The sequence below is a fragment of the Dermacentor variabilis genome, chromosome 8 (assembly GCF_050947875.1).
Source record: "Dermacentor variabilis isolate Ectoservices chromosome 8, ASM5094787v1, whole genome shotgun sequence".
NCBI lineage: Eukaryota > Metazoa > Arthropoda > Arachnida > Ixodida > Ixodidae > Dermacentor > Dermacentor variabilis.
The window spans coordinates 96,864,109-96,890,428 of record NC_134575.1 but is presented as its reverse complement, the minus strand read 5'-3'; the positions used below and the strand labels follow the sequence as shown (position 1 = coordinate 96,890,428).

The window sequence follows — 26,320 nt, the reverse complement described above, 5'->3', positions numbered from 1 at the left end:
TGCAGCGCACTGCACTGCTACGCACTTAGCACGGCCAAGAATTGATTAGTAGTAGCGCGATTATGATTTGGCCATCACGGGCCCTAATGCAACTGAAAAAGGAAAATGCGTGCTTAAAATTTATAAGAATTCCATGCAGCTAGAAGACCACTGGGGAATAATCAGCCTTATCTAATCGTGAATGCTGTGGAGCATGAATAGGAAGAATAAAACTTGTCCCATGTTATCAGCTGGCACGGCTCCACGGTCGGCCTCATTTGTGCGATACCAGAATAAAATTCCCAAGTTTATTAGAATATCCAACAATAAAGCGTGGTTTTTAATGAAAATTGGTAAATTGGATCGATAACGAAATGGGATCAGCATATGAACATTTTCCAGCGAATGTTCCTTTAAAATGGTGATCACAAGCGGCTTAGGTACACGAAATAGCGCTGCCAGCCTAGAGTTTAGCATGCTGCTTCTAAAATTCTGTGTATTTTGCTTACGTTGTACGGCAGATGCCCATGCAACACTTGTGGGGCCTGATATGCTAGCTGGTTGAATATTCGAGCTTTCAAGCAAATTTCCTTAGTTCCCTTTCAAGAAAATAAAACATTAACTTTCATTCAGCATATTCTTCCCAGTCGACAATTCATGTTGTATTGGTAGTCTGACTGTAGCTGGATATCCACTCGTATGCGTCTTTGGCCGCGTAGAGGTCAACACGGCGGCACTTGACGCTCGCTGGGCAGTTCGAACTGGCGTCCAGCTTGCACGTGAATGTCCTGGTGCCTGCCATGCCAGTCAGAACCACGTTGGACATAGAAACGAATAGATTTCTAATGCTTTCCATTGCAAATACAAACAACGCAGAAGGCACTTCTCTGTTCTGCAAGTATTATTGATCCACTAGCAGCGGGTGTGAAACAGGTGATGCCAAAACAGGGCATCCAGCATCCACACTCACAAACAAAATGCGCGCGCTTGAAGCCGTCGGCGAAAACCACATGCACGCATCAGCTGCTTAGTAGGGGGTTGCTGGCAGTCATGGGAAAAGCCGCGCAGGTAACACGTGATCTCATGGCGAGAACCAATACTAGTGTGCAAGGGCGTCCGTCGGGAGTTGCGCCGTTCTCCTCACCCTCCTTTTTTCTCTCTCGCGTGTGGAATCATCCGCGGAAAGCAAAATATGCGACCTGGTGCCTGTGGCACCCGACGCGTATGCATGACCGTGTACAAGTGGTTCATCCGAAATTACTTCAGATGTACCGGTTTCCGCAGGTCCAGTGACGACTTTAAATTCTGATGAGTGCAACAAAGCCGTTGCCGGTGTTGCCGAAGTTTCGAGCGAGCTGTCAGAATTTCCGGAAGCCATTGACGAATCAACGGTCGACGAGCCTGTGAATGCAGATGATGGTGTTGCGACCACGGGAGAGCCCGAAAACGAAGACCACATTGCAGACATCGTACCGAGCACAAGTGAAACTGGGCACAATGAGGAAAGCAACGACTGTCCTTTGCCCACATTCTCCGAGGTGAGTGGTGCGCTCGCACTAGTCTGGTGCTTCTACACGAATGTGGAAGGTTGTGGCCTCAGCTGCTTCGACTCTTTAGGCAATGTGGAGAATTGGGCGTGTTGCAGGCAGTGAAATTGCCCAAGCAGAAGAAAATACAGGACTATTTCATGCGAAACTAAGTTAGTTTCATCAATAAAGAGATTTTATAAATGCTCTGTGCTTTTACAACATCCAATTCTTTAGCAGGCTTGTATCACATTATATCAAATTGATAGGCAATTTTTTATGAGTTCGATATAGCCCGGTTCGACTGTACGTAAAAAGATTTCATGCCTCCAAGACAATTTTATGACTGGGCATCATGAGATTACAGTGCAGAGAGGAGAGAAAGACACAAATGTACATGCTCAATACCAGAGCTCCAAACACACGACCAGGATTGATGATGCCAACTTGTAACGCCATTCGACTCTTGTCAGCATGATTCTTATGGTGCAAAGTGAAAGTGGTGTCACCAACTTGTCATGTACAGGAGTAAGAATGTCAAACATAAGACGTGTTATGACTATTCACGTGTTGTGAACCTCTCATCATTTCTTGGTCAGGCCTTAGGGGAGCCAAGATGTCTGAATTCAAACATTTTAAATTAGCTGAAACTTTTGTCAAAATTAGGCACCCTGAGGATAGGTTCGAACTGAATGAAATTTAAATTACCCATTGTTTAAGTTATTAGGAGTTGCCAGTGCCAGTGTCACTTTTATTGCCCTTCACATTCTATAAGTTTGCCTCCAAGACTTCGGGGTCAGTTTAACGTAACCATTCTATTTGAATCATATTTCTTTAAAATGCTTTGCCCCAACTCAAGCAGTGCCCTACCAAGGTCATCACGAGTACTGACAGATTCTGAAAAAACTTGTAGCAGGACAGGCCTGGAATTTAGCTGTTAGAAATAAATGACAGATAATTGCTCAGGTTTGGCACATGAAAAAGTACAAGGAAGTGAACTTACTGTCTCATGGCAAGGTTTGCCAACTGCTCCATGAGGGCGAACGTCTCTACGATGTTGGTGAACATGGAAAAATAGTGCTGGAAAAAAAAGAAGAAAAAAAAAATGTCAGTACCTGTTGGTTTTTACACAAAGCAGTCACTTCTCATCACACCTCCAGTTTCCTTGGTTGTGCATTTAATGTACTCTAAACGATCACATTTATATTTTTTTTCCCTTGAAAGCAATGCCTTAAAAGCACGTTCCCGTCACAGTAGAGTACGAAAACGAGCCTTCACCAGCCACACATTGCCTTCATTGAAATCGATCGTGGTGTGCTACTATCATGTCCTGAATGTGGAAGCATGCTGTGCTGTCTGTGTACGGCAGGCGATTACCATCTGCACGTCCCGTGCATTGAATGCAACAGTGGCGCAATTTGGCAGACAGAGCTGCAGCATGTGCCATCGCTGTCGTTATCTACTGCTCACTTCAAGGTACGCTGATGCAGAACGAGATGAGGACAAGAAAACTACAACAGGAGTAGCGCTGCTAATTTCACTCAATTTTACATGAACTTACTTGCCTAGATCAAGTTGGTGACACCACTCTCACTTTGCACTATAAGAATCATGCTGACAAGAGTCGAATGCCTCAGCGAACAAAACGCGACAACCACAGAGTTTTCTCAATTATCAGAGAGGGAAGTCTGGCACCACTGCTATGCGAGTTTCCCAAAAGGTGTTGTTAAACTGTGGCAATATCAGGATATGAAAGGTTACACCAGTCTTCAACATCTATACAGCAACTTTCGCACCGAGCACTTTGTGCAAGGTGTTGTGGGCATATATTTCGGAGGTCGCAACAAATGATACCCTAACGAACAAGGACAACTTCGTGAGCATCAAGAAGTTTTTCTTGAGAAAATGGCAATGTCTGCTGTGAGGGTTGGCTGTTGCTGCAGTAAACAAATTCAGAGCAAGAGGAATTCCTAAATTCTGCTTAAAAAAAAAAAGGGTTTCCGACCATGATAGGCATGCAAACTACAATACAGAGTGAACACGAAGATAATTTATACTAGTAAGCAAACGCGCAAGAAAAATAACTGTGCAAGGCTCTTCACCACAAGTGATCACATGTCCACGTGTAAAACATTGTGGCACCTTTAAATGTTTCAAGTTCATTTTGATTGGTTGCATGTCACTTCACGGTACTGCGACATTCCCAGAAGTTGTTAAAAAGGAAGAAGAATTTTCATTTACTTTCTTCTGTCTGCTGGCGACCATGATGGTCTCTGGGAACAGGAAATTGTTGCTCCTCTCCAGGGTCTGGAAGACAATCAGGAGAGGACATGAGAGGCGTGCTTACGGAAAGCAGTTTTCAGGACTTCACCACCAAATACACACAGATGTTGCCATAATTTCAGTGTTTTAAAAATTTTCAGTGATTCAATGATAAAACCTTCCGAATCTCTAGATTTATGGCATCTTCCAGAAAAACAATAATGAAATTGACAACATTTTCAATAGATAACATTAAGTGATCTACTCTTACTGTGCAAAAGCAATATGCATGTTTCTTTAATTTTGGGGTTTAAGCATGGTCCAAAACACAATCAACACTTTAGACTGCAGGTACCGGGTGTCTGAGGGTATCTAAGGCCCTTCTAAGCCTGGTTTGAAAGTTGGAACAAGGCATGTTTTTAATACTTGTGGAGTTCAAGACTCTCTTGTGTGTGCTGAGTGGTTTTTCAAATCGTGCATTTCGGCAAGAATTTCGGATGTTTACTGTTTTTCCTATGGTACATAACTAACAATAAGCACTCGGCCCAACTGGGAGAAATTTCAATCGAAACACCTCTATTGTCAGCATGAAGAATCTATTAATTTCTGCTGATTTTTCAAGCAGACATCTACTAGTACTCTTTAACGACCTGTGGCAATACTGCTCGATATCGCCCTCATGCAAAGAAGTTTATGTCTACGTGGAAAGTAAATAGTATTGCTGAAAAGGATGATCAAACAAAGGAAAGAAGCAGTTCTGAATTGACTGGACACATTATTACGGGGTATGGTGATTCAACTGTTTTGGGAATATTAGTCAGACATTTTCCATAATTACTTGATTCTGGTGCACCATTCTAGAAAAATTTATCAAAATATGACGTGTGTTAAGATCGAGTATGAAACCACAACTGTAGTAGTGACCAGCTGTTGTCACTGACATTAAAAGCTACCACAGTTCAATCCAATCCAATCTGCATGCCAGCTGGAGCTGTAAAAGCTGCAGTAGCTGCAACATTGTGTATGCCCGCTGTGTGAGTTCAGGCTGCCATTGCCTCATCATCATCACGGTGGTTAAGGAATGTGGTACAGTTGCAGCTCATTTTAATGAAGTTATCTGATGCAAGGATAGCTTCATTAAATGCGGTGTACATTATAAACATATATGTATGTTAGACTAATACCAGCTAGACAATTTTTTATTTACTTTGTTATACAGTTGAACTTCGCAATAACAAAATTGGCGGGGAACGCTAAAATATTCGCTTTCGCGAAAATTTCATTGTTCCAAAATGAGACAGCGTGGATAGGTAAAGTGTTGCAGAATGAAACTTTACTGTCAAAATTCTGTTAGCTTACTTTGGCAAGCTTACTTGAGGATAGAGAACGGCGTTGCCGACAGCACAAAGTATACCTTATGCGTCGATCAACAGTGGCAGGACTGCCGTGGAGCAGTACTCTCGGTCAACGGCTTTCGGGGATATGATCACTTTTGTGAGATTATGTGTAACTCGGCATCGAACGCAGAGCAACCTCGCTTCAAGCATGCAGCAACGTTTCCCCAGTGCACGCTGTCGCCCGTAGGCACCGACGTGTCCGGTACCGAGTGCGAAAGTGATCGTATCTCATATATGGGCCACCAGATGGGCAGTGCTGTGATCAACTGGTGCACCTAGCACGATAAATTTAAATATGTTGTGCTAAAGTTTCTGCGCTTACAGACTAAAACACTCTTAAAATGCAATTGAAATCTATATAATTTGCATAGATAAATAAGAAAAACTGTTAGGACGTATCAATAACACCATCTAAGTTTGCACGTTTCTGATCACAGACCATGCAGTGTTCCTCATCGTCTGCTCAGCGTTTCAGTTGTAGAAGATAAACACTTGTCTGCTCGTTCCTTTTGGTAAGGATGCATATTTTTTTTGCTGTCAAAGTATTTCAAAAGACACGAAGATGAGACAGTCCAGAGGAGCACTTGCCCTCTGCCAGGTAGGTTGCACTGGATTCCTTTCACACTGCATCAACCAATAAAGTGATTGCTAGGTTTCACTGAAGAAAAAAAAAATGCTCTGTGACGAATGATGCCACCATCATTTGTACACTTTGCCCGGCAAAAGGGCGCCGAAGGGCAAGAATACAGCCAACCCTCCTGATCTGAAGAAGCCAGGGGTTGTTCTAATCGTTGGGCAGGAACCACTATGCACAAAAAACAACTTTCGCAAGCTCAGTGACTTCTGTGCACATAAGAAATGTGCGAACACAGCAGAAAAAAACCTCGGCAAGCAATTGGTGAGCTCTGCACAGACACGCATGACCTCCGCGACGACAATAATTGTTGATCCCAGATGCCCTGTGTTGCAACACAGGGCAGCCTTATGGCTCCACTTGCAAACAATGGCTGCAGGCTGCAGCAACAGGTGGCACTGCAGTAGACCGGAGTGCTTAAGCACTGCAGGCTATCATTGCAACAAGATCCACGTTTTGCTGCAGGGTGACACACTGTCCTATTCCAATACACCGTAATACCCGACACAAGCACAGCGACAATGTTCACTGACGTCAGTTCCAACAACGGCAAACAAAAAGTTTTGACTGCAGTAGACTCATCTATGAACTAAATCAAGATGTAAAAGTACAGGTTGCCAACGAAATGCTACAAACGGCAGGATTTAGAATATTTGTTTTAAATTCATCAGTTTTATAGTTCTTCAAATGTAACGCGAGGGTCCAGTTCAAGCAACAAAATTATGAAAGAAGCTTGCATTACAATCGAGTAAACAGGGCAATATATTTACTTAATTTTCGAACAAGAAATAATTGTCATTAGTCTCTCACTTACAGTACAGGTTTCCTAAAGACAGTGAAAGACATTAATTTTTCTTCTTGAAGTATATAACAATTGGGGCAATCATTTCTGTCTGTGAAAATCGGTCGTAAGTTACGAGCAAGGGCGTAATTGAGTAAATATGATATTTGCTTGCAGCTAACAAATTCAAGGTCATCAGCAAGAGCAAATTACTACGCTGACGCGGTTTTTCAGAGCATTATTCGATATTCGTTCCTTGAAACAAAGAACAACAATGCAGCTTCTACATGCGGCAGGGGTGGTTCACTGACTGACCGTGATGTCGGTCCATCGCAGCAGCAGTCGGGTGGTCTGTCCAAAGAGGAACGAGTGGAAGGCCAGGTGCTGCATGCTCAGGTAGAGCCAGCCCTGCTGTGGAAGACGACCCTTCCAGAAGCTGCATGAGTAGTCTGCATGCAAGACGACAAATGATGAGCAGGTGTGCCACTTTGATGCTCTACGCTCCCCTGCAGAAGATAGTCTGGCCTACTACAGCATGAGTTGGGTGTTGCATATCATCATTGTCATATTACGTCCACTGCCAAACAAAAGTATCTCCCAGCGATCTCCAATAACGCGTGCCTGGCACCGGCTGACCTCCTATGCCAGAAACTTTGGTAATTTCGTCGCTCCACCTAACATTCTGCCGCCCTCAACTGCACTTCCCTCCTGTAGGCACCCAATTCTGTGGCTCTAAAAGATCACAGGTTATGTGACCTATGCCTTACATGGCATGCCCAGGTCCATTTTTTCCCTCTTAATATCAGCAAGAATATTGGCTACCCCCGTTTGCTCTCTAAATCACACTGCTGCTTTCCTGTTGCTTAATGTTACACCTACCATTTTTCAATGCCTAAATAATCATGTCCAACATCTTTATGGCACAAGAAAAAGACAGAACGCCGATCGAAAGGCATTGTGAATAAGTAATAGACGTTACAGCTTCTGTACAGAAACCTTGTTCACAGTACGGAAATCGAAATGTCTAATACTTATTCACAACACTTTCTGGTTGGTGTCCTCTCTTGCTTCATGGATTTAGTACCCGATTAGACAAGATGTCGTCAAATGATATATTTCACATCGAACAACCACATATGCGTACACTGTACATGCATATGTATTCACATATGCAACATATACAGATGCTTTTTGTCAATGAACTCCTGAAAGATTCTATGCAGAGAAATACACTGATGGTGGCTTGGATGTAGCTCTGCCTTGAACAGGCAGTGGTGTTTTGATGAATGCAGTCTAAGGCAGCATCATGCGAGGTTAACGGAATCGAATTTATTTGCAACAATGTTTCAAGTGTTTACGGGAAAGGTATTTAGACAGCTAAAACTGTACTTCACCATTTCACGCTAGTGGCTATGCAAGATGAAAGATGAAGGACAAGTTGCTTAATTGATCCCAACAGAGGATTTGTGGGCAGACGACAATTCTACTTGGCAAATGCTTTCAATTTCAAAGGCTGCTTAACTTTTCATGAGTTTGTTTATGCAAACAAGGCCATGCCCCTTTACCTTTTATACACCTGCAGAATGGTGACAGCAGAGTACATCTTGTGGCAAGTACAGCATTGAATAAAACATTAACGCCCAAGACACGAAAATGGGACACTGCATATGTTGCGACATTTGCTAAGTTTACAGATTTATCATAATGACAGGAAGTAACTGTGGCCTATCCTTGAATTCCCATATCATTTCTATTGCGCAGTGGTGATGTACTTCAGTGCAGCAATATTTGCAATGCCTTTCTCTTCATCACTGAGGATTACTTATGCAAAACATAACTGCTACCTAGGCTCCACAAATGCGGCTGCCACAGGTGTGTGCACTCACAGTTGACTAGTTTCTCCTGTGGGGGCAGGTGGAAGATGGAGGCAAAGCGGCTGGCGTTGAGTCGGAACTGCGCATTGTCCTGGTCCACCTCCAGCAGGGAGACCTCACGCTGCGCCACCAGGCTGCGAATCTTGCAGCACACAAACTCCGTTGCCTCGTCCTCGGAGTCGAAGGACTCTGCGTAACAACGGCAGTTGAGTGTTTGCAGGCGTGCCGGAGACCTTCCCTGGTGGCATATTGACAGCACAGCAACTCGTGTCTGCTAACAAAATATTAGCACAAATTGGCAGCAATGACAGCGACAGCATAACTGGTGGTTATTGAGTTTAATTACCTGTCCTACAATTGACCCTGCTTGTAAAGCGTCACTGAGCAGTCTATCACTTGTCACTGGAAGTAACAATGTGCGTCGTGTGCAGTCTGATAAGACGGACACCAACATTTGTGACGCAACAATGAACTGATGCTGCAAGTTCATCTTTTACAGGTACGAAAACATATTGCTGACATCCCTAAGGAAATGATAGTGGGAAGGAAAACCATTCACATGTGACAAAATTAACACGACGAGATGACATGGTAAAGAGCTCCAGATTAATGTTGACTACCACACTAACATTCACTCTAAGCACTCTATACCTGCTTTTCCACAGTCCAGCACCATCGGAATGCAGCGGGTGTGGTAGGGAACTCAGCCTGTGACTTTGTGCTGGGCAGTACAATGCCTCATTTACTACGCCACTGCAGCGAGCAAACGCCTTACTCTCTGAGAACACTGCAACATTGACCCACAAACGGGATGCGATAGATGCAGCTGTGACCCGACAACAGCAGCAACTTACTGAGTGTCTCGAGGAGGTTCTGCTCAATCCAGGCCCAGTTCTGGAAGATCTCCTCACGTGACAGCGAGGTGGCCACAACTGGAAAAACAAGAGACGGGTCATGATCACTTGTTTATGCACTGTCAAAACCCTAGTAGCCACACGAGCTTCTCAGTACAGTTTTGAGAGTGATTTGCTAGATATTGCACTCTTTATCACAATATTTTCATTGGCATTAATGACTTAATGACAATGTATATTGCGCTTATGCTTAGGCAACAACTTGTGGATGGAAGCCTGTTCACAGGTTTCTTAGAGTATAAATATGGAGATGCAAGCCTAGTAAAGTACGCTTTTATGTAATCCAATCTGGCAATTTGTTTCTAGGTATGGAGGATTTTCATATGCAACAAGAAAATAGAACTTAAAAAATTGTGGCTGACTTATGAATCCATACCAGCAAGTTTTACGCACAAATGGAGGGCAAAAACACACGAACTGACAGATGCAAACAAAAGCTTTTAACTGAAGTTTATTAATAGGGCTGGGTGAGGTTTATGTACAGACATGATATATGATGTACGTCTTGCCGAGTTACTGCGGAGTGACAGGAAAAAGAAACCACAAAACAAAATGAGTTGAAGGCGTGTGATGCTGACAATTGAGGAACGCACTGAAGACCTAGAAATGCTTAACACAGAGAAACAGATGACAGATTAGAGCTGTAGCCCGTGTGGCACAAAAAAAAAAAATAGACATAGACTACAGACATGTTATGTGCTCAAACCACAATCTGATTATGAGGAACACTGTAGCGGGGGGCTCTGGATTAATTCGGACCACCTGAGGTACTTCAACATGCACCCAATGCATGACACATGGACATTTTTGCTTTCCACCCCCACCGAAATGCAGCCACTGCGGCCGGCAACCGGGAATTCAACAGTGTGATGTCATAGCCACTGGATTAATGCGGTGCGTGGCCAATTTGACAGATAATCCCTGCTTTATTGTGGCAACTCTATTGATGCAGCACTAACACACTGGATACCAAGGAGATTCATTTCTGCGGCTTCAATTGTTTCCCTTGCTGCATGGTTTGGATGCTTCGAGAATATCGGCAATCTTAGACCTGTCCTCGACAACCACAGTCTCGGCAGTGAATTCTTAAGAGGCCTTACACAGGCTTTTGCACTTTATAATTGTGCTTCACGAAGGATTACAGTTAACAACTCGCCCAAACCAGTACCATACTTGGCTATCGCATATGCAATAAAATGACAGACAATAGCCGAAGCAACAACAAGAAAGTAAGAGATAAACGACAACAACGAAGCAATAACTTTTACTTCACAGCATGAAGATCCTTGGCAGGCAAACTGAACACAAATTAATTTACATGAACTTACTTTAGCTATGAAGGTGTTACAATCTGCAAAAGCCTCTGTTTATTGCGGCAGTGTTGTTATTATGCTCAGAGGTTGATGCAATCAGAAGTTATTGTGACTGCTATAGTGAAAAAGATTTTGATAGCTTTAGCATTTCTCACAATGCAAATAATGTGATGCACTGTACATATGGTGAACCCTACAGCTTGAACAAACATTTGTTATTTTGAGGCTTATAAAAAAAATTAAAAAAACAAATGCTTCGGTACGCACAATATAAATACAGCAGGCAGCTTGAACAAGCTGTGAGTCACTGTGGTGTCATTAGCGGGTGACAAGGTACTCGAGAACATAACGATGACTTTGGGAATAGCCACGGTATTTTAGACAATATCCAATATATTTGCTTTATTTTCTTACATTGTCTGTCTTGCGTCTGTTTTCAAAAACTGTTTAACCACCTTCAGACTCGTTAAATGACTGAATTCGCCTTCAATAATGGCTGCATGCTTCGATCACATGGTACATGTTCATGTTGGCCAGTGTTCCAACACTAGCAGCTTTTGCTCTATTTTTAGTATAGTGTGGCTGTTTGTTAGTCTTTCAAGACAATGTTAACGTCCCTCACCTGGCTCTCTCTTCACAAATCTTTTTTTTTTTCTTTCCATGTTGCAAATATTTACTCCCCAAATACTAAATGCGCAATTCAGAGTAGCTTTACTGATGTCACTTGTGCTACATAACTAATGACAATAATTTATTCATAAATGATTACAGAATAACATTCACTTTACATAAGCATCAGTACATATTTGCTCCAATGGACTATACAAGGCGCTCTATGCTGTTGTGTCCAGATTGTTCGTAAATCATTTACATGCTGAAAGCTTTCTCATTTAACATTGTACAGAAACTCATAGAATGCAGCATACTGCGAAATTTGCGCTCACCATAGCTGACTTCAGAAAGGGGTGTCCGGTGCAGTATTCTATATGGGGCAGGCTGTGGGAAGAAGGGAAAAGCTTGTGATTACGGTTTCCTTGCATAGTTGTGGTAGATATAAGGTGATGGGTCAGTGGGCATAACTGATTCTATGTAGCAATTACAAGCCGTCCAGAATAACACTTGCACACCTGAGTGGCAATCACATGAAAGGAGTTTCTCGCATATTTTTGGTCCAGCATACCCCTTCCATCTGTGCGAGCATCATGATACTTAGCACGGTATATCCACTCCTTCTGCTAAGTGCACAAAACGCATTTTGGCCACTATCGCAATGCAGTGATTACGCAGAGCGAAATACATGAGCTGTCGCTGGCTGAAACTATGTGACAAACATCCTATGCCTGTTTCGGCGGGAACAATCAGGGGAACCAAGCGCCTTGATTTTCTTGTTAGCAACAACCGTACATATCCAAGAAAAGCATAGGGAAAACTAGCTGTATTCTTTTTTTTTAATTAAAATGTTGAATTAGAAAGATGAAAGTGGAAGAAAAGACAGTTTGCCACCAGTGAGAGTCGAGATCGCAACTTATTAATTCTACATTTCAATTTAAAAAAAAGTTCATAGTCACTTTTGCATATGTTAAAGAGTATGAAAGTGAAAGCCTCTGTACTCACGAGACATTCACTAAATTACTTGACATTCTCATTCGAATGCATTGTTACTTCCTATTACTGTATTTGCATGATTGTACCATGCCGCTGATTGTAACGCACAGTTGTATTACAGTCCAAATATAAAAAAAATAACTTGGTGCCGATTCTGCCATGCACTTCTTGGGAAAGTGATTGTGTTGTATACTTTTTTACGCTTCTGTATGTCGAATAATACTCCTAGGATCTGATTTTCGTGTTTATACTTTATTGTTATTACTTTGTTTATTAATACTTTCTGTTCCTAGGATTGCTACTGCTGTTGTTAACCGCATTAAGTATACTTTTTCTATGTATTTATTGTTGGAGGTCCCTCCCCAGTCTTTGACTATGGGACCTCCTAGAGTTACTTTTTCTGTAAAACATTTCAAGCGCATCAATAAACAAACTGAAACTGAAACATCAGATAACGAAACTTGAGTCGAAGCGTACCCTGTTGAAACGATATTATGGAACATACAAACACAGACAGATATGCATACAGCTGAATCTTAGCAGCTGGTGGCTATCGGAGTCCAGCGACACCTTTTTTTCGCTGTCCACTGACCACAGAAAGTCATCTTCAGTTCCATTTAATGCATTAGAAATGCCACACTTCTAGAGGTTCGCTTCACCATCATCTCTGGGAGGGCATTCCACACACCATGGATTTGCCGTGCGATGTCTTTGAGCATCGCAAGGTTTCATTTTTTATTTTGAGTAGAATTAGTTGCAATTGTAACATGCATGCAAACTTGAACGCACCTTTTATTAAAAAATGTGTGCATTAGAATGGTGCAAATACTGTACTTTTTTTCTCTTCGCAAAGGTGATGGACTCGACTCCCATCAGTGGTTGCAGGTTCGACCATCCATTCATGTGCCGCTGAATTTTGGTCTCACCAAAGGTCGAGGGTAAGACTCCCACTACAGGTTGTAAGTTCAAGTGCCTTAACTACTAACTTTGCCTTAATTAACACCAAAGGTTGTGGGTACGAGCCCCAGCAATGGTTGTAGGTGACACCATCAATTTTGGTGCCATTGAATTTTGATGCCATAACGCCGGAAGGTCATTTTTTTTATGACGCCGGACAATGGATTTTTTGACCCATGAGGCACTTAAGGCTTCTGTCGTAGAAAGTAAACATTCCCTATGCTTTCCTTGGGTTCACTGTCTGTTGGCTTAGTGCAGTTGCCTCTGCATGATGGCTCTTTTAAATAATCATGCAGCTGTAACAAAACAAGCTACTGACTTCAGTATATTGTGGAGAACGGGGTATCCGGACAAAACAGCCACACCTTTCTGAATGTGATCACAACGGTTCGTTATACTACAGATGCGTCCAAGGTGAGCTGCAACACAGTGTCCATGGTTGAAAGGGCTCCAAGACTGCACGGCAGCACCGACATACAAAAATGAGAGAACTAAGCAACATTCCAATTTATTAAGCAAATTTCTTTTCATGTCAGCGCTGCCATGCAGTCTAGGAACCCCTTCAAGCTTGGGCACTGTGTTGAAGCTCAGTATTGAACGAGGCTGTAAATATGTGCAGATGCCCACACATGCATACAAAGACTCTAAGGCACTTGTGCATGTAAAGCTAAACCCTTTTTCTTTTCCCTTTCAAGCACTGTGTTTACCGTTATACACACCAGGATGCTGCATAGGAATCAAAATCCATAACAAGAACAATGGCAATTAAGGCTCATAGCATACATCTTGATACACTTCATCACCAGCCGTGGTGGCTTAATTGGTAAAGTACTGTATGCATAATGTGGAATATGTGGATTCAGCAAGTTATCTTTTTGTGCAGTTCCATTTTCCTTTATAGCATTACTTCTGCATTTCAATTAAATGCTGCAACTTACTTCCCCTATGCCTTTCCTGGCTTCAGCATCTGGTGGCCAATTACAGATGGTACTTGCATAAAGAACTTCAGGACACATTTCTTGACACAACGAAACCTCAGTGACAAGTTTAAAATCTTCAATTCGTGCTGCTGCTGCCCAGTTTTAATGATGGTAAAGAAGAAATGTGCTAAATGTAAATTTTTTAACACAGAGAATTTGACAGAGCCTCTGTTTATGTCATGAAACATTGTCCCCACCATGACTCCTTAGCTCTCAATTTAGTGTACTTTTGGTGAGAGCAGAGCTCAGGCACCCAACCACAACCTGAGCACACCTCCAAAGTGTACTCATCTTGTGTTTTCAGTGCAATCTCCGTCTCTCCAGAAGCAACTCGTGCAAAAAACAAAACTGTGTATCTGTTGAGCTATCTATGGAGAGGTCATCTAAACACACAAAGACCTTTTAAGGTGGGGCAAATCTCTCAGTGCTCTATTGCTCTGTCATAGCACGGCAGCCAAGGGGAATCAATGTGGCAGGTTTGTCCACATTTTGACAGACAGAGAAATTTATGAATACTTGCTGTATTACGAATTGAAAGAAACTGACAACAGAGAGCCAGTTTTTATATGGCATAAAATGTCTGGTGAGCCAACAAGAAAAACAAAAGATGGCCAGAACCGAGTCTTGGAAGGGCTGTTGTGGCCATGACCAGCATGGTATGTATGTCTGTCCGGACTATGACAGACGAAGAAATTTAAGAACTGTTCACAAATACTGAAATGGGAGAAAACTGGAAAAAATTAAAAATGAGGAAAGAAAAAAAATCCGGTAAGGGCTTTGTAGCAGATGGAAAAATAATTGGGCAGTAAAGGGCTAAATCGATGCTACGGGAGTAAAAATATTGCCATTTTTGTCTTCCAGACTAGGTCTACTTGTAAAATTGCATAATTCTACATGCTGCACCAGTTCTCCCTTTGCCCTTCCCTATGTTATGTTACATAATTACATTAACAATCAATAGTCTTAGCCAATAAGTTGTATCTACTATAAACATTATGTTAGGTTTCTTTAGTCCTTTGTACTCCTGCATTTTGGTGCTTCAAGTGCTGTCATGTCTTGCAGTTTTATGTTTGAACTTTTGGAAAAATTGTGTGACAGTGTTTTATTTCTCATACTTAGCTGTGATCTCTCTGCTTGAACTTATGCATGCAGTATTTTACGGCTAAATACAAACAAATCAACTAAGCAGCTTTTAGAAGCTAGACTGCGCATTTTCTGCAGATAATGGTTCTGTATGCTAGCGATTACGAAACAGTGAGTGAAACAATTAAGTTCTCCTACTATACAAGCCGAGTGGGTGAGCAGCACTGATAGGGCAGGTGCCCTAGAAAACATTAAAAAAAAGCACTAACCTTGCTGTCAAATACTGAATCGAGTGTGCCTACGAGGACCGATGATAGACCCTTGGTGCCGTGACCTTTCCGCCTCTGCAGGGTGAAGAAGGCATTCGACTGCTCTGTCACCCTGAAAAAGAAAAAGTGACCATGCAGGCAGTGAGTAAATTGTCACCAGACTATTGAAAAGTCATTAAACCACGAGGTTTAACATCCCGAAGATGCACAGTGAGCTTTGAGGGCTGCCAAAGTACAGGATTCTAAGTTAATTAGGCCACAGTGGTTTTGCTAAAGGTCAAACTGCAACAATACTTTTCACGGGGTAGAAAGATTAATTTCAAATAGTGTAGGTGGATGTGTCATGAAAAGGTAGCAAAATAGATGCTTTCGATATTAGAATGAATAAAAAACGAAAGAAAGAAAAATAAAAGAAAAAGACACTATTATCGCTTGGCAGAACTGGTACATGACCAAGAATGCTAAGAACCAGCATGGTTCCTTGGCATCCTCTCCAAGGTTCAGTGGTGCCCCTGACTACTCGTGGTGAGCTGAAACATCTCCGAGGCAACACGTTGAGATTTGTCATACCACTAACCACCAGGTGAACACGTCCTCTGCTTCGGTGCTACTTAAGGGCTGCTAATAAAAAAATTAGAAAGTTACCAGCCCTACACCTTTGCTTCAGCAGTGTATGCTACTCATTTATAACCAGTTTAGTCCAAGTGAGATTCTCCTGCAGTTGGCCTTTAAAGAAACACGAAAGAAGAATATTATGTTAAGCATTATTTGAAATTTGTGCTCCGGCAGAAGCAAAACAAGCACTGTCACCATGAGAAGAGACTTGTGAGCCAGAAAAGATGCGAAAACTAAAGACAGGTGGCACTGCCGTCTTGAAGTTTCCAGGCTAGCTCACCGCGATGTCATTGATTTTTGCCATGTCCATTCAAGCCCAGTTAATTGTTTATTGGCTAAAAAAGAACAACACTGCATTCTAGAAGAATAAAATGTTGTGCATGAACCCACTGTCTGTAATATGTTGCATTGCATTCTAGAAGAATGCAGTGTTCATTCCACCATGTTTTAAAGGAATGCAAAGTCTATGGCTGACAACCAGCCCAGGAACGACTAAAACCGCAAGACTACTAAAGCAAACGCTGACACGGTACTGTCTTCTGACCAATCTGCATGTGAATCATGGAACGCATACAGCAGTAGACACAAAGAGATCACATTTTCCATTTTTGTCTTTCAAGCTAGACTGCTCAGGAAGCTTGCCCCACATCGTACCATACTGCTGGGCTCAAAACAATGGCCTCTCAAAAACTCACTGTCACATTATTCACACCACGTGGCCTGCCATTGTCTACAAAATGTCACATGTTCCAAGAACTGTTCATAAGGACACAATATAGATGAGCCAGTACGTTACAAAATGTTCTTTCAAAGGTCTACATTCAATAATTTTGCAGTTAGAGCTTGATTACCAGAAAAGAAATTAAAATCCAACACTTCAATGTTTCAAATTTTGAGCCAAAATCCTCAGCGTTGGTCCCATCAGTATGACGTCCCACATTTCAAGGTATCTTCCCCTGTTTGAGCTGTTGTGGTGCAGTGGAAGTTTCTGAAACTTGCTAGGTTCAACCTTTGACTCCTTTAGAATACAATGTTATCTCTGTACACAGAGATGGAAAATTAACAGTGCCGAGCCAGGCGCTGTTAAAGTACCTGACGTCATGACTAGCTGGTGTGGGAAACTTCAAGGCGGTATCGCCAGGCATGTTTTGTTGTTGCGTGCTTTCTCTGGATTACCAAACCTCGTCTTGTAGTTATGAGTAGCTTAGTCTGGTGCTGTGAAAAGTTACCGATACAGCTCAAATTAATTTTATCTTTAGTGTCCTTTCAATGGTAACTGGAGGGATTAGTCAAGCAAGGCATCTGGCATGCCACTGCAGGTGTGATAATCAAGAACGAAAGGAGAGAGAAAAGAAAGAAAAATGCGTACAAATACATGCATGAAATACACTAGTAATCAGACTTGACAATATAAGCACCATGATATGAACATTGTGGAAAGCAGAACAAAATTTTATGCATTATTGCACTCTTGGTGGCAAAAGTCCATATCATGTAGGACTACACTGATAAAAGAGCAATTGACAGTTTTTATAAAAGTGAGCAATAAATTTCCCAGACGAAACAGCAATGTCATACTGTTTTGCCGACTACTGCATGAATGCTGATGGGATGCAAATTTAAGACCAACAAATTTGTTGAAACTGACCAATCGACCGAACAACCAGACAGTGATGTTAGTTAGAGAGCACAGATTTGTTGGAAGACGGTGCTGTGTCTACATCTCTCTCAGCATTCTTGTGGTTAGTGCACTTTCTGCATTGCTTACCTTGCCTTACATTGCTTATATTGCCAAGCATTTCTTATTCCAACACGTGAAAATCAGCCCATACTTTTTAAGCGATATACTCCAATTTATATGAAAGCTGGCACAGAAATTTTAGTCAAATGTTTTTTGTTTTTATGCCCTCTTACATACAAGACATCCACAGACGTCAATAAGGACACATTTACAATTCTCTTAGTGTAGTACAAGTTTACCTGTGAGGCTTAACTTGATACCTATGCGAGAATGCACTGTTGGGCTGGTCAGTTTGACATGCTGATAGTGCTCTGTCTCGTTTTGCCTTCAAGTCTTTGCATTGGAAATGTATCTTCATATCTATCTTTACTGTTACTCAGGAAAAACTCAAACATTTCCGCCTATATGCACCAAACGAAGAAGACACACGGGGTAACAATGAATATGTAGATAGCTGAGCAAGAAGTGACAGAGAAGGTGGAAAAGAAAAGAGAATGATAGCATGCAGAGATTGATGCAAAGGTTCATGTTTTCCTAAGCGCACCCTGAACCTCCAGTGCACATTCGGAACACGTGTTCAGCATGTCGGACAATGAGCAGTTTTTCTTTTCAGTCCTAAGCACATGACATTGACATCCAGCACAGCTGTTTCAATGAACAAACTTTGAGTTTGCTTAAGCAATTCTCATATTGGTGAATAATGTCTCCTTACATTCGATGTTGTTGTGTGCCATTTCATGTTGCAAAATTTACTGCTCATGAATATTTCCAGCATTTCGAATTGGGCAAAGATTGAAGTACTGAGTTTAACATGAAGTATGTATTTTGTTTATAGCAACTGCAATGTTATAGAAGATTTTTGCAGCTGGTAAATATACAAAACAAACACACAATAAAATTTACAAAGAACAATTGCAGTTGCTCAAGTACATTAAGAAAAAAGAAAAAAAAATACACATACATATGTGAACAATATCAGGAACATAGATACCTTTCAAAATGTGACAAGGAATCCAGTGTTACTGTTTGTTCAGAAAGGTTATTTCGGTCAATTATTGTTCTTGGCAAGTAGGAATATTTAAAGCAGTTTTTATGTCGTGTAACTAGGGTAACTGCTATGGAGTTCCTGTGCCTACCTGCTGGAATAGTGAACAAGGCCAAAATGCATACATTATAGTGAACATTCACTACAGTAAAGACGAACTTCATCCAGAAAACATGACTTCCTTCTTAAATGTTAGTGCAACCACATGAAGTTCACTGCCCGAAAATTAATGAATTCTACAGACATCTGTGTCTGTCTATGCTCAGTATAAGTGAACAAACTTCAGTGCATGCTAGACAATGTAAAACCACAAAATTAAGCAACAGCACACACTGCACCAAGCTAAAAGACATCTTTTGAATACTAACAGCGCCAAAACCTGAAAAATACATGTGAAAAACACAACATTTGAGTGGCCAAACTACTCTTATATGTGTTCTCCTGTGTTGTCTTTTTCTGATTTTGCATAGCTAATAGTTGAAAATTACCTGGATCTTATTTATTTATTAAGTTATGGGGTTTTACATGCCAAAACTCCGATCTGATTATGAGGCATGCCGTAGTGAGGGAACTCCAGAAATTTGTACCACCTGGGATTCTATAACGTGCACCTAAATCTAAGTACACGGGTGTTTTCGCATTTCGCCCGCATCGAAATGCGGCCACCGTGGCCAGGATATGATCCCACGACCTCATGCTTAGTAGCCCAACACCAGAGCCCCTAAACAACCACGGCGGCTCAAAGTTACCTTGAACCAACTACTCCTTCAAAATGTACTGTCAAAGCCATTTGCCAATCTCAAATGTTTGTGATGACTGTGTTGGTGTTTGGCCAAAGTAGAGATCTAGAAAAAGAAACTGCTCTAACCAAAGATAAGATATGATGCACACTGAGTCATTGTTTCTCAGGTCTCATTCAGTTGATGAGCAATTCATGAAAAATTAACTTTTTAATGTTATTGTTATGTTGCCTTTCTTTTTGAATCTCAGTGTATGTATATATTGGTACTCTTTCAATAACACAACTTGGAAGTCGGCCCAATTTGCTATGTCAATTTTGTTGTTGTCACATTTTAACAACTGCCATAAGTTTAAATTAAACATTTTTTCAGTCACATAGTATGTCATATTGTCAATTAAATCCCTATCTGAAAGCAAAGGCTTCTTTGGAATCATGTAGAAAAAAATGAAACTGTTTAAAATTAGCTAAAGTCAAACATATCCTGATTTCTCCATTCCTTCACTCACTGTGTTATATCCCATTCTCTGATTTGTTTGCAACATTTTTCTTTATTTCACTTGCACAGGAGATCCTGCCCATGGTGGAATATCTTCGGGCCACCTGCATATATGCAGGTTTCACGTATATATATTCGTATATATTCACATATCTGTATTAAATGCGAAGCATTCTTCTCCGAGTGCAGTCATTTTGTTGCAAGTGGGCGGGTGTTTGCCGATCCCGGTGACAGTGCAGTCCAAAATTACGTGCCACCGAGGCCACTGGGTATGTACACTGGGACCACTGGGTATGTCCCACTGGGTTTTAGTTTCCTTTCGATCTTATATCTTGCTGTTACAAACATTCTGTCTTACATATCATAAATATAAACAATACAGCATATACTCCCTAAATGACCACCTGCTACACAAAATATACATTATGTATACAACCGTCCCCTACAAATCGCGAATGTTTCACAGTGCGCGGACATCAACTACAGTTGAGTCTGTCCAATTTTTTAAATGTGTATTCATTGAATAAATTTGAATATGTAAATAGCAGAAAAAGCAGAAAAATTAATAAAAAAAACATAGCTACATTTTTTCTATACAGTTATCATTGTACACCCCTGCACAAGCACAAGCGGCACCTATTGGTAGCAAAAGCAACTCTTCTTGCAATGAAATTCTGTGCATTTCTCTGAAAACTACATTGTGCTATACTGTCTATGCTGTTCCTGTCACTGAATCTTCTTCTCTCACACTTTCACACTTTAGTCTTGCAAAGACAGTGTCATTCGCACTAAGCCTGAGGTTGTCGTGAGGCACTTTTTTAATGTGGCAAGTACTTTGCATGTCTGCAGACGGCGCGACTCTGTGCAGGCATTGTTATTTTCTTCCACATCATCTGTCAGTGTTCCTTTCACAGAGCACTGATGAAGCAAGAAGTATGCAAGTAGCCCTTATTTCCATTGTCCGTGGAAGAGAGAAGCTAGATGGCGAAGAAGCTTTTTCTTCTTTTCATTATGGCAATGCTTTCAACCTTGCAGATTATTCTAGTCACGTAAAGCTTTTTCTCCTTTTAGCACAAACAGTACTATCGGTTAGTATTGTGCAATTCAGCACGCCACTTGAGACCATAAAGAATGACCTTTTCAGAAGCCTATATTGGCTGGATTTCGTACTTCGCCCTTAAGCCTTAAAAATCTAGCTGTGGGATTGAGCTACATTTACAAGACTTTCCGTGGGCTTCCTTAAGCTATGCCAAATTGTTTAGACATGTAAATTTAACACAACTCTGCACCTATTGCTGCTTATTTTTTGAACTCCGCATATATTGGTGACGGCTGATGCTCTGCATATAAACTATGTGTTACCTGTGTTAATGTGTTAATTTGTGTGTTAACATGTGTAAGGTTAATTAGGTTAGGTTAAGATGTGTTAGGTCAAACACATGTTAATTTGCTGCATGCAGCATTTTCTTGATGCAACTGTTACCTTCTGTTCATTGTTTCACTTGCCGATACTGTACCATCGTGCAGCAAAGTGCATTCTCATTCAAACAAGTTCTAGAAGAAAGAAGATTTTGCATTTACCTCTGCTTCGTTTGTGCTCAGATAACACTTCAACACATTTCTTTGTACGTTTCATTTAATATGACACTCGGCATCACTGTGTGCCTGGTTTATCGGGAATAATTTAGAGAGTGCCATCGTATGAGCATAAGCAAGCTGCTGCTCGAGTGGGGACTGGTGTAGCTGCCTGATGGTAACTAAAGAAAACAGTGCAGACATCAAGTGCAGCAAGTCGACTTTGGAGGATTGTGGTTGACGTAAAATCCTGTGACATGTTCTCCCTTCAGTTATAATCACACAGTGGTTTCGCACTACTGAAACACAAAGCCAGGGCCCTGCCTGAAGGTCACAGTGTTGCCCGAGTTGTCTGGTATGCTGTTTTCTCTAGTTGACAAAACCAATCCAGTCCAAGCAGCAGCTCACTTCTGCTCAAATGACATCCCTTGTAAATGTTCTTTTTTTTCCTCAAATCAGGCAAGCAGCAATTTTTGTTTGTAAACAGATGAACACAAAAAGAACATACACAAAGACGGGACAAGAGCTGGGCCGTGTTCTTCTTGTGGTTAAGACACAGATGTCACTGCGTTAGACTTTTCAAGTGCTGGTGACAGGGTCTGTCATGTGAAACTCGTATGGAAGCTTTATGACACCGGTCATAGTTCGAAAGCTGTGTGATGGGTGCAGGCCTATTTAAAGAATAGACAGCAGTTGGTGGAAATTTCCAATCAGCGATTGTCGACATTGCTGGTTAAATCTGGTGTTCCACAGGGGTTGGTATGAGGACCGGCACTGTTTATAGCCGTGAATATCAGCCCTCTGGTTGAACTATGTCTGTTTGCAGATGGCTATCTAATGTTCTGTCGAGTAAGAAACATCAGTGATCAAGTTGTATTGAATGAGTCCTTGCAGATCATTAATGATTGGTGTGTTTCATAGGACATACAAATTAATTTTACAAAGTCTTAAAAAAATTAAATTATGGGGTTTTACGTGCCAAAACCACTTTCTGATTATGAGGCACGCCGTAGTGGAGGACTCCGGAAATTTCGACCACCTGAGGTTCTTTAATGTGCACCTAAATCTAAGTACACGGGTGTTTTCGCATTTCGCCCCCATCGAAATGCGGCCGCCGCGGCTGGGATTCGATCCCGCGACCTCGTGCTCAGCAGCCCAACACCATAGCCACTGAGCAACCACGGCGGGTTTACAAAGTCTGTTTGCATGACTATATGAAATAAAAATTGCCCTCACCTTTTTCATGTGCTATTGGTGGTGACATATTAGGACGTACAAAAGAAATTAAGCGCCTTGGTATAACAGTAACAAATGATTTAAACTGGAGCTGCCATGTAGCAAATGTTTGTGGATCAGTGCAAGGGAAGCTTGGCTTGCTATAAAGAAAATTGAAGTATGCCAGCAACGACGTGAAACTAAGTGAGTATTTGGCAACTGTTCGCCGTAGCCTGAAGTGCGCATGTATGGTTTCAGATCCTTACTAACAGAACCTCATTGATAAGTTGGAGAGAGTACAACGCCTTGCGGCAAGGTTTGTCTTCTCCTGCTATAACCAAATGCAATCTGTTACAGACTTACTTCATAGAGTAAACCTTCCGACCCTTGCGACGTGTAGGAAGGTTGCGAGGTTAAAATTTCTGTTCCAACTGTATACGAGAGACCTATAAATGTGGATCCCAGTCAGCATCTGCGACCTCCTCCCGGCAGAGTATTGAACCGGATAAATCATAATTATGCCTTAATGCCTTATTCATACAGAGTTTATATCTTTAAACTTTCTTTCTTAGTAAATAAAAACAATTGCTGATTGGAGTAGACTTAACTCAGCGGTGTTTGCAACTCTCGATTTTTTTGAAAGAAATTTGCAAGTGTTGTATCACTGAGTTTTGAATGTAGATGCATATTGTACTTTCTTAACAAACTGTTTGTAAATAAGAATAATTATTTGTGTGCATGCCATTTTTCTTAGTTTTTATTCCCAAGCTGTAACAGCCTGGAAAGGGCTCCACAGTAGGGATTAATAAATAAATAAATAAATAAATAAATAAATAAATAAATAAATAAATAAATAAATAAATAAAAAAACAAGCACTTTGTTTATGCAGGACCGTGTATGCACTTCATACTGAAAGTTAGTTGGAAGGTACACTCATTGCCATCTAACATTTGTCTTGGATTGGGAAGCCAACAACAACACGGCATGCTTCTAAATCGTTCTTACAAGCCTTCCACTATAGTTTAACATCTATTTATGCTTCTTTGAGCGCTTGGTGGATTTGCCTTCCTTGCTTGCAAGAGCCTTAGGATGAATGTCATGTACAACGGACCAACTGTCTCGTGTCAAAGATTTCAAGGAACTGCGACGGCCACGGGAAAGCGGAAAGATGCATTGTGACCAGCTGTTTGCAAAAGCAAAGTCAGCATTGTAGTGTCATTTGAAACAGCTGGACAGACATGTTAAGCGCATGGTGCTGTGTGCTGGCATAAGCTTTGTTGATGCCCACATTCTGAGCGTCAAGCTTATTACCGGGGCACTGGAACCTTGCTATCGCAGGCAAAATTCTTATGGCACGTAGAATTCTCGGCTATTCTCGGTATTCTCGGCTATGCAGTAGGCTATCACGCTTACTGCATGACAAAATGCCAGGGAGCGCTAGTGCAGCCGGCGATTTTGCCACAAAAGCTCGTGCTTTGCAAGACAAAGTGAATACTGGTGTCGCTCGCATATGCCTGGATACACAGATTGTGCGAGAGGTCTGTGGCTCAAACACGGGAAGCTTAAATGCCTGTCCTGCAAGATGCGTTATTAAACGACAAACACAAGCTAACGACGCGTCGCGCCGTCCATGAGTCCATGGTCATGCAGGCTCCATGACCTGCTAAGCCAGAACCAGAACAATCGTTCCACTGAAAGCTTCATCACTTTCCATTTTCGGCTCGACGTTACAGCCCCATGTAAGCGCTCATCGGATACTTAAGTCAGGAGACCCAAATAGACAAGACGACCGTGGACACTCAGAACGCATACACAATTACAGTTAAACACTACACAGCTACCAGATATCTCTATCTAATCGGCGACTGAAAGGCGCTATCTGAAAGAAGCAACAGTAGCGAGAATCAGGATATCGATTGTGCCGATAGGATTGTGCGCGTGGTCGCATGGACACTGTTACCTATTTGTGTTCTTGCTTGCTAGCTGTGATCGCTCTCATTCTGAAATTCTAGACACAGTCGCCCGGAACTTAGAAAGAATTCGCCGCGGACACGAAAATAAACAATCTTGCAAATTTTCTCAACAAATGCCAGGGAGCGAACGAGCATGATTCCATATATATATATATATATATATATATATATATATATATATATATATATATATATATATATATATACAACGCGTTCGTCGGAAACGCACGAGCCAAACTAAACCTTTCGATTGCGCAATGTTCGTCGCGCGAAACAGCGGGCACGGTAGTTCCGGCAAGGCGAAATACGTGAAATAAATAAAAACGCACGACGATACGACCAGAGGCGACGCGAGCAGCTCGGCTTAGCAGCAGGTGAAGAGAATGACTAAATCTCATGGTTACTCCTCGTCGCTGGCGAATATGCCAGCTGAAAGTGAGTCAAGCACCGCGGCCGATTGCTTACCATAGAGCGTTGGCCAGAAGAATCTCCTCCGGTTTCATCCACATGGTGCAGCCTTGGACGCATCAGTCACGCGCACGACAGTGTCACTGAATCCGTGCAGTTGACGCGAGAGAAAAACGCAGACCGAAACCGTCAAGGAACGTTCACATCGCCGTAATGCAAACCCGACGACCACTGTTTACAAAAATCACCTGTGGCTGCTTCGTGGACGATCGATAGACGGATGAGCGGATGTGCTCTCGGTGCTTCAACCCCTCTACTTTCGGACGCCATTGTTGCAAAGAAACAGTGCACTTAATTATCAAAATTAAATGTGCTGCAGCCGTTGCAGCAAAATATATTTTAATATGTACGTATTACAGCGAAAACAAAATAACGATAACAAGGCCTTACTTATTTATTTGCGCATACTCTGAACGACGCGTTAAAACATGAGTAGCACATCACGACACTCTTGAACAAAACACAAACTTCTTATTCTTATTTTCTCGATAGCAAAGTTTTTAATTGTCGGCATAATTTAGATTCTTGAGTTCGTAACAAAACACCACAAGGCCTTGCGCAAGGAGCGGTTGTTTTTCATAATGTGAAACAATGATGATGATAGCGCAGAGCGGGAGTTTTGATTATTTATTTTTTGCCAGCACTCCATACTGTATTACTCAAGCCTTTTGCGCTATTGTCTCTCTACTCCACACATCGCTTCCCAGTTTTTTTTTTCTTTTTTCAACCCTCTAAGTCAAACATTTCGCAGGAGTGTAATTATGCGGGCATGTCAGGCTCCGGAATGGCTAACTCTGTGGATTACCGACATCTTCACAGAGATTTTGGCGAAACAGGAAAAATTTAAGTATCCATCACGAGGCTGCGCTGCCGTA

The 26,320-nt window shown here is 41.7% G+C and overlaps 1 protein-coding gene across 1 annotated transcript in view; it reads right to left on the bottom strand.

The window, feature by feature from the left end:
• Positions 1 to 25,655, bottom strand: part of Tbc1d8-9 (TBC1 domain family member 8/9) — a 113,211-nt gene extending 87,556 nt beyond the window's left edge. Inside the window, exons 1-8 of the mRNA XM_075702528.1 lie at positions 25,443 to 25,655; positions 15,575 to 15,686; positions 11,625 to 11,676; positions 9,308 to 9,385; positions 8,466 to 8,642; positions 6,895 to 7,028; positions 3,747 to 3,812; positions 2,509 to 2,585 (exon numbers count right to left, since the gene is read on the bottom strand). Coding sequence (XP_075558643.1) covers positions 2,509 to 2,585; positions 3,747 to 3,812; positions 6,895 to 7,028; positions 8,466 to 8,642; positions 9,308 to 9,385; positions 11,625 to 11,676; positions 15,575 to 15,686; positions 25,443 to 25,486 — 740 coding nt within the window. The 5' untranslated portion in view covers positions 25,487 to 25,655. The remainder of the gene's footprint in view (positions 1 to 2,508; positions 2,586 to 3,746; positions 3,813 to 6,894; positions 7,029 to 8,465; positions 8,643 to 9,307; positions 9,386 to 11,624; positions 11,677 to 15,574; positions 15,687 to 25,442) is intronic.
• Between the last annotated feature and the right edge of the window lie 665 nt (positions 25,656 to 26,320).